The sequence below is a fragment of the Microcaecilia unicolor genome, chromosome 1, assembly GCF_901765095.1.
Source record: "Microcaecilia unicolor chromosome 1, aMicUni1.1, whole genome shotgun sequence".
Taxonomy (NCBI): Eukaryota; Metazoa; Chordata; class Amphibia; order Gymnophiona; family Siphonopidae; genus Microcaecilia; species Microcaecilia unicolor.
In genome coordinates this window covers 658,848,520-658,862,560 of record NC_044031.1, presented here as the reverse complement: position 1 = coordinate 658,862,560, position 14,041 = coordinate 658,848,520, and the positions used below count along the sequence as shown (strand labels likewise).

The following is a 14,041-nucleotide window of genomic DNA, read 5'->3' as shown; positions in this document are numbered from 1 at the left end:
CCTAGAAACCCAGTCGAAAAATACAACTAGGAAAATGTTTCAATCAATGTGGAAAGTCAAACGAATAAAACCTTTCTTCCCGAGGGCAATATTCCGCAACTTAGTACAATCAATGGTACTAAGTCACCTAGACTATTGTAATGCAAACACCGCAGCCAGACTAATTTTTGGAAATATGAAAACGCTGTACCCCTACGCAAAAAACTAAATTGGCTCCTGATCAAAGAGCAGATTACCTTCAAAATCTGTACTCTAGTGCATAAGATCTAGGGTGAGACCCTGGGATACATGCTAGACCTCATTGACCTTCCAACCAGAAACACCACAAGGTCAACACGCACATACCTAAACCTACACTACCGAAGCTGCAAAAGAATTAAATACAAATCAACCTATGCATCCAGCTTTCCTTTACAAGCACGCAACTATGGAACACACTACCAACCACCTTGAAAACAATTCACGACCTATCAAACTTTCGGAAATCACTAAAAACTTACTTATTCAAAAAGGCATACCCTCATAACCCAACCTAAATGCCTCAATCTCGCAACTTAATGAAACTAAGACTCGAATTGTTCACAACTCAACCCTTCTTCTGTATTGCTGATGTGTTTATTATACAAGAACCTCAACATTGTCACTCTGTATCTGCCATACCGGAAATGGCGCTCGCCATCACGGTCATTATGTAAGCCACATTGAGCCTGCAAATAGGTGGGAAAATGTGGGATACAAATGCAATAAATACATTTCTTGGGATTAATTAACTCTTTATGAAGAGATTCACCCAAGGCAGTGTACAGTAGGTACAGTTTAATATAACTTATAATTTTGTTAATAGCATAATAGTAAAATAACCAAGAATCAACATAAATACAATAAATGAGATAAACTTGAAAACAGTAAATTGAAACCTAATAATAGAACTACCATGAAACCATATTAAAAAATGTACATATTTAACAGCACTGAAATTCAAATACAAGAGATTTAATAGTGTTAGCATAATACCAATGATACTTCTAATAAGCATGTATTAGAACATTCAACAGATATGATGCTAAAGATTTCTACAATACGGCTTACCATATAGCTGAGGGACCAAGAGCAAATATATGTTGGGAACAAGATGCTTGGTACAGAGTCAGTTGTGTTAATTTGATGGTTAGTTAAAATCAAGGCAAGTTTGTTGTATAGTTAAGCAACTAATGTAAGTTAGTGTGTGTAACAAGCTAGTCTAGGTGCAGAATGAGTGTATAGTCGGTCCCCTATGTATTAAAGGCTTGGGAGAAGAGCCAGGCTTTCACCTGCTTCCTGAAGTAGAGGCAGTCTCGAGTTATATGTTGCCCCTCTTCGAGTAAATTCTTGAGTGGGGGCTACTCCTGAGAAGGCTCACTGGCAGTTATCACGTACAATTTCTTTTGGCGACGGTACAAATAGTGATGATCCTTGAGAGGACCTTAGAGGTCTTGAAAGGTGTGTAAAGTACATAAGTACATAAGTACATAAGTAGTGCCATACTGGGAAAGACCAAAGGTCCATCTAGCCCAGCATCCTGTCACCGACAGTGGCCAATCCAGGTCAAGGGCACCTGGCACGCTCCCCAAACGTAAAAACATTCCAGACAAGTTGTACCTAAAAATGAGGAATTTTTCCAGTCCATTTAATAGCGGTCTATGGACTTGTCCTTTAGGAATCTATCTAACCCCTTTTTAAACTCCGTCAAGCTAACCGCCCGTACCACGTTCTCCGGCAATGAATTCCAGAGTCTAATTACACGTTGGGTGAAGAAAAATTTTCTCCGATTCGTTTTAAATTTACCACACTGTAGCTTCAACTCATGCCCTCTAGTCCTAGTATTTTTGGATAGCGTGAACAGTCGCTTCACATCCACCCGATCCATTCCACTCATTATTTTATACACTTCTATCATATCTCCCCTCAGCCGTCTCTTCTCCAAGCTGAAAAGCCCTAGCCTTCTCAGCCTCTCTTCATAGGGCTAACTTATTCTTTCCTCTGGCCAATTTTGGCTGAGGAACTTGAAAATCAAACATATTTAAATTTAGCTCTGTAAGGTATTAGTGCCAGTGTAGCTTTTACAGGAATGGTGTGATGTGGTCACGCCACTTGCAGCGTTCTATTAGGTGTGCTGCAGCATTCTGAATTAGTTGGAGCAGATACAAACTTTTTTTTGTTTTGACCAGTGTACAGGGCATTCTCCGAGGACAAGCAGGCTCAATATTCTCACTGATGGGTCATCCTCCACGACGGCCCAGGAGACCGGAACAAAATTTCAAAGCAAAAAAAAGTCTCTAGAACAGGCCGAACGCACTGCGCATGCGCAAATGGCTTCCTGCCCGCGATGCGAGCGTGCCCTTACTCAGTTCTTTTTGATCCGCAGTCTGGAAAGTTCTCTTTTTTGACTATTCTCCTGTTTTTTTGGCTCAGGAGATCAATTTAGCGTTTATCGCTCCCTCTTTTTCTCTTTGGTTTAAGTTTTTCTACCTAGATATAAAAAAAAATTTTTAAAGATATTTTTCCTTTATTTCTTAATTTTTCTTCACCCTTTAAAATTTCCTTTCTTTTTCGTCGCGGCCGCCTTTTAGGCTGCTCAGCTGGGTTTTTTTCCCCTTTTTTCTGCTTTTTTATTTGGCACCATCGAGCCTTTTAATTTCGCAGCCGCTATTTTCCCATCCATGTCATCGAAGACTCCCAGCAGCTTCAAGCGTTGTACTCGCTGCAACCGGACCATCTCGAGCACCGACCCCCATGCGTGGTGTCTTCAATGCCTTGGGCCCGACCAGCTGCCTGTAAGCTGTGCCTGTTGATGAAGAAACGGACCCAAGTGGCTCGGGAGGGTCAGCGTGAGAATCGTTTTGCAGATCGATCCGGTCCTTCGACGCCTGCATTGACGTCGGTGACGTCGAGGGAAGCAGCGACATCGAGAGCGCAGGTAATGGCTGTCGAACAACCGCATCGTGCTGGGAGCAGCGAGGCATCGAGTAGGTCTCCACCTATCTCGAGGCCTACTGCTATGCAGGCTCCCCTGGACCGACCTTCGTCGGACCCGGCCTCGAGGAGGCGTGAGGATTTCACGTCCTCGGTACCGAGGAGTCTCGATGACAGCCGTCAAGCGAAAGCTAAGAAGCACCGTCATCAATCTCCTTCCGTGCACGGTACCGAGAGCTCCGGGGAGCCGAGGCAGTCGGCACCCGAGAAGCGTCGGCGCCGGGAGGACCGCTCACCCTCCATACAAGAAGTGCCGATGTGTCGGTCATCTGGCAGCCTGGTACCGGCTCGCGAACCTCTTCAGATTCTGGCACCGACTCCTGCACCGGCCCCCCCAGACTTTTCTGATGGAAGCTCTCGACGAGTGCATCAGGGCCATTCTTCTAGAGCTTCTGGAGGGATTGCTGCGCCAATCTGCTTCGGTGTCGGGGGTGCGTGCGCCTTCTGTACCGACTGCGGAAGCGACATCTGGGCCGTCGCCTATGGTGAGGTCCCCGTCCTCGGTGCCGCTTGCGGTGCCGACATCAGCCGCCACCCGGGTCGATTCCCCCTCGATGTCAGTGGAGGAAGCTTTGCTGCAGTCCAGGCAGGGGTCGACTTCTCAACACCCCCCACGAGGTCGTCGTTCCTCGATGTCGAGACAGGCTCGGGTTCGGGCTGCTCTTAGGGAGCTTTTGTCCGATACCGAGGATGAGCGCTCGTGGGAAGAGGAGGAAGACTTCTCCATATACCAAAATCTTGATGGTGGGCAGTAGATGGTTTAAGAACTTTATAGTGATAGACTGCATGTGGTCTGCATATAGCATCCATGATGTACTTGTTTATATGTGCTACTGTCCCTTGTAACCCTTCACATATATAGGATATTGTTTAGCAGCAGACATGGTGCTGAATTCTTAAATGCTAGAATGATCAATCATCATAATCACATTTAGTACTATATCAATGTGAAATTCCTATACATGGGTGCGTTAGGTGTTTATATGATAACATGACAGGGCCATAGTTAGATATAGTGGGGCCCAGAACAGAAATTAAGGAGGGGGACCCCACCCCCCAATCCTTTCTTCTCCCCGCTCCCAGTCTCCTCACCTGCTATTACTACCACACATTAACACAACTTTAAATGACTGCATATACAAAACATAGACTGGCCTTTACCAAATACAAAACAAGGGATCCCAAATTAGAACTATGAAGACGAAAATTTAAACTGGGAACCCTGACACTGGAGAAATAAAAACAGAAATGCACTTTCTTTGTACTGACCACAATCAGTACAAAGGGCTAATTTTGGGGGCAGCCTGAGCCCAAAGGGGGTGAGCTCTGCTCCCACCCCCTTTGGGCTCAGCCCCCCCCCCCCCCCCCCCCCCCCCCCCAAAAAAAAAAAAAAATTAGCCTGTTCCCATGCTGTGGCTGGCAGGAATCCTCAAACCCTGCAAGCTGAAGACTTCCTCCAGTCCGGTGGACAGAACTCTCCAAGCTCTGCAGCTGGTGGCAGTGTCCCTGAGCTGCTGCTGCCTCAGCTGTCCCCCTCCCCCATGCTTGATTTTCATGCGAGGGGAAGGCGGGCAACAGTAACTTGGGGATACTACCGCCGGTTGCAGAACTTGAAGAGTTCTAGTCAGCGAACCTGAAGAAGTAGAGGTGAAGGTCTTCTGCTGGCTGGGGCTTTGGGGATTCCTGCTAGGTATTTATATTTTACATTCGGATAGGGAGCACAGGGTGGAGGGCAGGGAGAAAATTTGGTGCCCACCCATATTATACCCAGCCCCTCCCTCCAAATTGGCCATCTTGCTATACCACTGACATTATACAAAGACATCTACAATGCACCTATCCCAAAACTAACATGTTCTAGTTAATAAATTCAAAATAAAACACTTTTCTATCTTTTATTGTTTTGACATTTTATTTTGCCATTATGTTCCCAGTTTCTCTTTTGTGCTCTCTTGTCTGTCTGCTGCTAATTCTCTTTTCTTAGGCTGTTCATTTGTCTTTTCTCCTCTTTCTTGTCTTGTTCCATTCCCTCACTACGTCCAAGGGATACAGCAGAGGTGGTCCAGGAAAGAAGGAAACAACCGAGGGTTCACAAACAGACTTTTTATTGAAGAATGATCCTACTTGGCCACATTTTACATACCTATCAAAAGCTTATATTTGTGTTCAGTTGGGCTTGTATTGGACTATGATGACCACTGATGAAGGCTAGTGCTGAAACTTGGCCAAGTAGGGTCATTCTTCAATAAGTCTGTTTGTGAGCCTTTGGTTGTTTACTTCGTTTCTTGGACCTCCTCTGCTGTCTCCCTTGGGCTTCTTTGTCTGGAATTTTTCTCCTTTTCCCTTTACCCCATTCCCTCATTACACCTGCCTGGCATTGATGTTTCCCTTTCCTTGCCATTCCTTCATAAGTACATAAGTAATGCCACAGTGGGAAAAGACCAAAGGTCCATCGAGCCCAGCATCCTGTCCACGACAGCGGCCAATCCAGGCCAAGGGCACCTGGCAAGCTTCCCAAATGTACAAACATTCTATATATGTTATTCCTGGAATAACATGGTGTGATTATTTTCAGTGTGTTCGTTCTCTCTCTCTCTCTCTCTCTCTCTCTTCTTCCCCCCCCCCCCCCCCCACCCATAAATAAACATCTACCTATCTCATCTCTCCTCTCCCCCTCCCCCAATGGTCCCACATCATTCACTCCTTTCAGTATCTCTTCCTCCCCCAGATCTAATATTTCTTCTTCCTTTCTTCCATGCCCGTTACCTCTTTCTCTTTGGCTGCCCTCCCATCCATCCAGCATCTCTCTCTCCCTCTCTTTTCCTCCCTTTATCCCGTTGTCTACCATCCATCCCTCCCGCCCCCTCTGTTCCCTTCATTTCTTCCTACACACACCCACCCAGACTACCTTAAGCCAGACTACTTGGTCCCCCTTGGAGCTGTTCTCTCTTCCCCGTCTTATGGTTTAGTGTAGTGGCCTGAGAACCTGGAAAACCAGGTTTGCACTGCAGGTCCTTGTGACTCTGGGCAAATCGCTTAGCCCTTTGTTGCCCCAAGTGCCTGACAAGCATATATCAAATACCATCCCTTTTCCCTTCCCTCCAATGGAACTTTTTCTGCCTGGGCAGAATGCAGCAGAGGGAAAGCTCTGCGGTGACTGCGGGTAGCGCATCAAACTTGCTGCATGCTAGTAGCCCCATATGGAGAGAAATGCATTAAATTTAGACCGGGAATATGAGGGGAAGGGATGCCGGACCTGGAGCTTTGGGCCCAAGGTAGCCGCCTTGTTCCACCCCCCCCCCCCCCCTTCCAAAAAAAGCACTGGCCCTGGTAATGGATAATTTAATATTTCACATGTTCTGCAGGACAATTATGTCCAGTGATCAGGTACCAACACTAGTACACAAAACACTTATGTTTCCGAATGTTCTCTCTGATTTTAAGGGCCTTACCAGGTATTTTTGTTTTTTTTTCTTCTTTGCATGCTAAGCTGTTAGGTAAGACGACGGCAGAAAAAGTGGACTCTGTTAGAAATGACCATGGTGGCACAGTGAAAAAACCTCAGCTGAATAACAAGCCACAGAGGCCTAATCAGAATGGCTGCCAAACCCGTCGGTACTCGGGCACAGGAACAACACCTCCAGTGAAGGTGAGACCACATGTTGTAGAAGCTGGAGAAATCCATACTATATGTATGTACTTATGTTGGTGAAATTAAGTTCCTTAGTGTTCTTACCAGATCAGTCCAGAATCTGTGGGTTATTTCCACCAACTAGCAAATGGAGACTAATGAGTTGTGAGCTCCAGCAGATGGTGGTAAGCAAACAGTGCAGCTCCTGGACTAGTTGGAGGGACAGCTTTTGGGCTGGTTGGAGGGATTCGTCCCCATTGATGGAGTGCCTAAATAAGAGAGAAATGTTTTGTCTAGAAGCAGGAATCTTTTCCAGTTGAACTTCAAATTGTGAGTAAACTTAGGATGGAGAGGGGGCGCCCGCTATGATTCAGCACTAGAGGGGAGTGAGTTCGTTCCCTCAGTCCCGCCCTCGAGGAAATGTCAGAAGGTGGGACTCTGCAGAACGGACTCAAGTCACGACGAAGGGAGAGAAGACTAGAGACGGGCAGGGCGGGCTGAAATTACGTGGCCGCCGCTGGGAGGAGATAAATTAAAGCTTTAAAGGGCGTCGTGGGGCAGATGAAGTAAGGGGAGGGAAGAGGAGACCCATGGCGCCGCTGGCCCAGATGGATGGAGGCAGGGGAGAGGAGAATCGCGCTGGGTATGGATGGAGGGGGAAAGGGGACAGAATGGAGGGCAGGGGTGAGGAGGTTTGCCGGACATGGGTGGATAGAGGGGATGGCAGGGGAGAGAGGAGGGTTGCTGGACATGGATGGAGGGGAGGTCAGGGGTGAGGAGATTTGCTGGACATAGGTGGATGGAGGGGAGAGGAGTTGCTGGACATGGGTAGGTGGCTAGAGGGGAGAGGAGGGTGGGTGGCTAGAGGGGAGAGGAGGGTTGCTGGACATGGGTGGATGGAGGGGAGGGCAGGGGAGAGAGGAGGGTTGCTGGACATGGATGGCTAGAGGGGAGAGGAGGGTTGCTGGACATGGGTGGATGGAGGGCAGGGGAGAGAGGAGGGTTGCTGGACATGGATGGAGGGGAGGAGAATTGTTGGACATGGATGGAGGGAAGGGAAGACAGGAAGGAGATGCACATGGATGAAGGGGAGAAATTCTGGATATGCATGAAGGGGAGGGGAGGGAAGACAGACGAAGGAGATGCACATGGATGGAGTGGAAGGGAGAGAGAAGAAATGCTGGACATGGATGGAGGGGAGGGAAGAGAGAGGAAGGAGATGAGATGAGGGAAAAGGGAGAAAACCTGCATATCGATGGAGAAAATAGGCAGAAGCTGGATCCACTGGACAGTCAAGTCTGCAGAGGACCCAGCTTTTACTTACGGATTGTAAGGCAAGAAATGAAGAAAGGCGGAAAGTAAAGAAATAAATGGAAAGGAAGCCCTGGAAACGGAGTTAAGAGGACAGGTAGCAGCAGAATCGGATACTTGGCCAGCATGATCAGAAAAACAGTCACCAGACAACAAAGGTAGAAAAGATCATTTTATTTTCATTATAGTGTTTGGAATATGTCCACTTTGCGAATCAGGTGCTCAACATTAAAAGTTTATATTTATTTACTTATGGCATTTTATCCCACATTAAACATGAATTAGGATGTTTTGTGGCTCGACATGAGAATTGTTTCATATTGTTGATGGTCTGCATTTTCCGTATGGGTGGTATATTGGTGTATTAGGTTCTGCCCAGTGTAATATTTATGGTACAGTAAGGTTCTGAGTGTGTTTTTGCACAAAGTTGTGCATAGTGCTTTGCAGTTGAGCGATTGTGGTTAGTATATGCTTTGAGCAACCACTTTATTCTTTGACATATGATACATATCTAATATCTAAATTTAATAAAAGGTATTGTGACTCTTATTTTTATTTATTTATTTTTTTTCTGTTATCAGACAATTATGGATTTAGGCTCCACCCTGGCCCACCCTAACCCCGCCCCCTTTAGCCTCCCCAAACAGTTGGGCCACCGACCGCCTATGTTCTAAGGGAAGATATTTGCAGATGCTGGATTGGGAAGCCCAATCTATAGTTTTGGTGCTGCTCTTGGATTGGAAAGGTTCTCTGGGAATCAAAGCTACCAGAACAGCTAGATGGAGAGCTTCCAGTAGAGGAATATGATGACCCTACAGTTTGTTTTTTCTGCAGGGAACAGCTACTGGGAGTAATTGCCAAGGCATGAGTTCGAGCATTCTCCGAGGACAAGTAGGCTGCTTGTTCTCACATATGGGTGACGTCCACAGCAGCCCCAGGTCCGGAAAATCTTCCCAGCAACAAAAGTTGCGAAAGCCTTCGAGCGCGCTTTGTCTTCTTTTTTCCGCGGTCAAGAGCGGCTGTTTATGGCGGTTCTGTTGCCCCAGAAAAGAAGAGCCTTCAATTTAGCCGGCTTTTCGCTGTTTTTCTCCTTCGTTTTGTGCTCGCGTTTGAGCTCTTCCGTTTAGTTTATCCTTCAAGTAAGTTTCCTTTCGTCGTCATGTGCGGCCATTTTGGCCGCCCGTACGGGTTTTCTCCCTTTTTTGTGCCCTTCCTTTGGCACCATCACGAATTTTGATTTCGCAGCTGCTATTTTTCCGTCGATGACATCGAGGCTCGCCAGCGGCTTGAAGAAGTGCACTCGGTGCAACCGGGCAATCTCAGGCACCGACCCTCACGTGTGGTGTATCCAGTGCCTTGGGCCCGACCGTCGCCCAGACACATGTAAGTTGTGTCTTAGCCTTAAAAAGCAGACACAAAGCGTCAAGACAAGCTCAACGGGAACGCCTGTTTGGAGCTTGGCCCGGTACTTTGGCATCGACAGCGGTACCGAGGGCGGCGGCGTCGATGTCGGCACCAGAGAGTACATCGACCTCAGGAGCGCAGGTAATGGCTGTCCAGAGACCATCACATGCTGGCAACAGTGAACCATCGAGTGGGTCTCCACCTGCCTCGAGAGCTCCTGCGGTACAGGCCCATCGGGACTGACCCCTTTCGGACCCGATCCCGAGGAGGCGTGTGGATTCCACGTCCTCGTCGGTACCGAGGGGTACCGGTGATGTGCCTCCAGCGAAGGCAAAGAAGCACTGTAATCGGTCCCCTTCTCGTCACGGTACCGAGAGCTCCAGGGTGTCGAGGGAATCGGCACCCGTGAAGCGTCAGTGCCGGGAGGACCGCTCACCCTCCATACAAGAGGTGTCGATGCGCCTGTCTCCGGACAGCCCGGTACCGCCTCCTTCTCGACAGATTCTGGCCTCGACTCCTGCACCGATTCCACAGCTTTTCTCGACAGACACTCTTGACGAGTGCCTCCGAGCCATTCTTCCAGGGATCCTGGAAGGGCTGCTGCAACTGTCTGTTCCGGTACCGGGGGTGCTTGCGCTGCCAGTGCCATTGATAGATGTGGCGGCTGGCTCCCCGCCTGTGGTGAGGCCTTCGACCTCAGTGCTGCTTGCGGCCTCGGCTGCCACCTGAGCTGACTCTCCGTTGACGATGGAGGGAGCTTCATCGCCGCCGGCACGGGAATCAACTTCTCGGCATCGCCATCGAGGACATAGCTCCTCGGCGTCGAGACGGTCTCTGCTTCGGATTGCAGTCAGAGAACTCCTGTCCAATACCGAAGGAGAGGCCTCGTGGGAGGCAGAGGAAGACCCAAGATATTTCTCTTCTGAGTCATCTTGTGGCCTTTCCTCTGACCCTACTCCTTCGCCAGAGAGAAAGCTTTCTCCCCCGGAGAGTTTGTCTTTCTCGTCCTTTGTCCGGGAAATGTCTACGGCCATTCCCTTCCCTGTGGTAGCTGAGGATGATCCCAGGGCCGAGATGTTCGAGGTCCTGGACTATCCTTCGCCACCTAAGGAGTCATCCACTATTCCTCTACATAATGTCTTCAAACAGACATTGTTAAGGAACTGGATGAAACCATTATCTAACCCCACCATACCTAAGAAGGTTGAGTCCCAGTATCGGATTCACCAGGACCCTGAGTTGATGAGGGCCCAGTTGCCTCATGACTCGGGGGTTGTGGAGAGATTTTGCCTTGGCGCCCCCGGGACAGGAAGCTCGGACTTTGGACTCTTTTGGGAGGAAGGCCTACCAGTCAGCTATGCTCATTTCCAAAATTCAGTCTTACCAGCTCTACACGAGCATTCACTTGCGGAGCAATGTGAAGCAACTGGCGGACTTGGTCGATCAGCTCCCTTCGGAGCAGGCCAGGCCTTTTCAGGAGGTGGTCAGGCAGCTGAAGGCGTGTCGTAAATTCCTGTCCAGGGGTACTTGACGATTCTTTTGATGTGGCGTCTAGAGCCGCTGCTCAGGGTATAGTAATGTGCAGACTCTCATGGCTGCGTGCCTCTGACCTCGACAATCGAGTCCAGCAGCGGCTTGCGGATGTTCCTTGCCGGGGGGGGGGGGGGGGGGGGGAATAATATTTTCGGCAAGAAAGTCAAACAGGTTGTAGAGCAGCTCCACCAGCGGGAAACCGCATTCGACAAACTCTCCCACCAGGCGCCTTCAGCATCTACCTCATCAGGTAGACGTTTTTATGGGGGAAGGAGGAATGCTCCCTATGCTTACAATAAGTGTAGGTACAATCCACCTTCCTGCCAGCCTGCTCAGGCTCAACCCCAGCGCGCTCGTTCACGTCAACAGCGTGCGCCTCAACAGGCCCCTGCAGCTCCCCAGCAAAAGCAAGGGACGGGCTTTTGATTGGCTCCAGGCAAGCATAGCTGCAATAAAAGTGTCCGTGCCGGACGATCTACTGGTCGGGGGAGGTTAAACATTTTTCACCAAAAGTGGCCTCTTGTAACCTCCGATCGGTGGGTTCTTCAAATAGTCCGGCGGGGATACTCCCTCAATTTGATCTCCAAATTGCCCACTGGGAGCTCAGTCCTTCAGCTTCCAGCACAGGCAGGTACTTGCAGAGGAACTGTCCGCTCTTCTCAGCACTAATGCGGTTGAGCCCGTGCCACCGGGGCAAGAAGGGCTGGGATTCTGTTTCAGGTACTTCTTGTGCAAAAGAAAACAGGGGGGATGCATTCCATCCTAGACCTAACAGCCCTGAACAAATATCTGATTCGAGAAAAGTTCAGGATAGTTTCCCTGGGCACCCTTCTTCCCATGATTCAGAAAAACGACTGGCTATAATCCCTGGACTTGAAGGATGCTTATACACACATCCTGATACTGCCAGCTCACAGGCAGTATCTTCGATTCCGTCTGGGAACATCACTTTCAGTATTGTGTGCTACCCTTTGGGCTCGCCTCTGCGCCCTGGGTGTTCACCAAATGCCTGGCGGTCGTTGCAGCGTCGCTACGTAGGCTGGGAGTGCTTGTGTTCCCTTATCTCGACGATTGGCTGGTGAAGAACACCTTGGAGGCAGGAGCTCTACAGTCCTTGCAGATGACTTTCAAATTCCTGGAGCTACTTGGGTTACCCAAAGTTCCATCTCCTTCCAGTTCAACAACTAGAATTCATAGGAGCTCTGCTGGACTCTCAGACAGCTTGGGCCTATCTTCCCGAGGCCAGGGCGGACAATCTTCTGTCCCTGGTTTCCTTGGCCAGAGCGTCTCTGCAGATCACAGCTCGGCAGATGTTGAGACTTCTGGGCCATATGGCCTCCACAGTTCATGTGACTCCCATGGCCCGTCTTCACATGAAATCAGCTCAATGGACCTTGGCTTCCCAGTGGTATCAAGCTGCTTGGGATCTAAAGGATGCAGTCCAGTTGTCCATCGTTTTTCACAATTCCCTGCTATGGTGGACAGTTCGTTCCAAAAAGTGCTGACTACAGATGCATCTCTCCTAGGGTGGGGAGCTCATGTACATGGGCTCCACACTCAGGGAGCTTGGTCCCTTCAGGAATCAGGTCTTCAGATCAACCTCCTGGAGTTGTGAGCGATCTGGAATGCTCTAAAGGCTTTCAGAGATCGGCTGTCCCACCAAATTAACCAAATTCAGACAGACACCCAGGTTGCCATGTACTATGGCAACAAGCAGGGGGGCACCAGATCTCACCCCCTGTGTAAGGAAGCTGTCCAGATGTGGCATTTGGCCCGCCGTCACGGCATGTTTCTCCAGGCCACGTACTTGGCAGGCGTAAACAACAGTCTGGCCGACAGGTTGAGCAGGATAATGCAACTTCACAAGTGGTCTCTCATCAGGGCAGTTGTCCGCAAGATCTTCCGAGTATGGGGCACCCCCTCGGTGGATCTTTTTGTCACTCAGATCAATCACAAGGTCCCTCTGTTCTGTTCCAGACTTCAGGCCTACGACAGGCTAGCCTCAGATGCCTTTCTCCTTCATTGGGGGTTAGGCCTTCTGTATGCGTATCCTCCCATACCTCTGGTGGGGAAGACTTTGCTGAAACTCCAGCAAGACCGCGGACCCATGGTTCTGATTGCACCCTTTTGGCCGCGTCAGATTTGGTTCCCTCTTCTTCCGCAGTTGTCCTCCGAAGAACCGTGGAGATTGGAGTGTTTTCTTACCCTCATCACTCAGAATGAGGGGGCGCTTCTGCATCCCAACCTCCAGTCTCTGGCTCTCAAGGCCTGGATGTTGAGGACGTAGATTTCGCCTCCTTGGGTCTTTCTGAGGGTGTCCCCCGAGTCTTGCTTGCTCCAGGAAAGATTCCACGAAGAGGTGTTACTCTTTTAAATGGAGGAGGTTTGCCGTCTGGTGTGACAGCAAGGCCCTAGATCCTCGCTCTTGTCCTACACAGACCCTGCTTGAATACCTTCTATACTTGTCAGAGTCTGGTCTTAAGACCAACTCCGTAAGAGTTCATCTTAGTGCTATTAGTGCTTTTCATTATCGTGTGGAGGGTAAGCCTATCTCTGGACAGCCTTTAGTTGTTTGATTCTTGAGAAGTTTGATTTTGTCAAAGCCCCCTGTCAAACCTCCACCAGTGTCATGGGATCTCAACGTCGTCCTCACCCAGCTGATGAAACCTCCTTTTGAGCCACTGGATTCCTGCCATCTGAAGTACTTGACCTGGAAGGTCATTTTCTTGGTGGCTGTTACTTCAGCTCATAGAGTCAGTGAGCTTCAAGCCTTGGTAGCCCATGCTCCTTATACTAAATTTCATCGTAACAGAGTAGTCCTCCGTACGCACCGTAAGTTTTTGCCGAAGGTGGTGTCTGAGTTCCATCTTAACCAGTCAATTGTCTTGCCAACATTCTTTCCTCATCCTCATACCCGCCCTGCTGAACGTCAGTTGCATACATTGGACTGCAAGAGAGCATTGGCCTTCTGTGTGGAGCGGACAAGCCCCTTCAGACAATGTTTGTTTCTTTTGATCCCAACAGAAGGGGAGTTGCTTTTGGGAAACGCACCATTTCAAATTGGCTAGCAGATTGCATTTCCTTCACTTACGCCCAAGCTGAGCTGACTCTAGAGGGTCATGTCACGGCTCATAGTGTTAGAGCCATGGC

General features: G+C 49.1%; 1 protein-coding gene across 1 annotated transcript in view; it reads left to right on the top strand.

Moving 5' to 3' along the window:
• SIN3A (SIN3 transcription regulator family member A) overlaps positions 1-14,041 on the top strand; it is a 399,111-nt gene that overhangs the window by 197,900 nt on the left and 187,170 nt on the right. Inside the window, exon 9 of the mRNA XM_030186804.1 lies at positions 6,503-6,661. Coding sequence (XP_030042664.1) covers positions 6,503-6,661 — 159 coding nt within the window. The remainder of the gene's footprint in view (positions 1-6,502; positions 6,662-14,041) is intronic.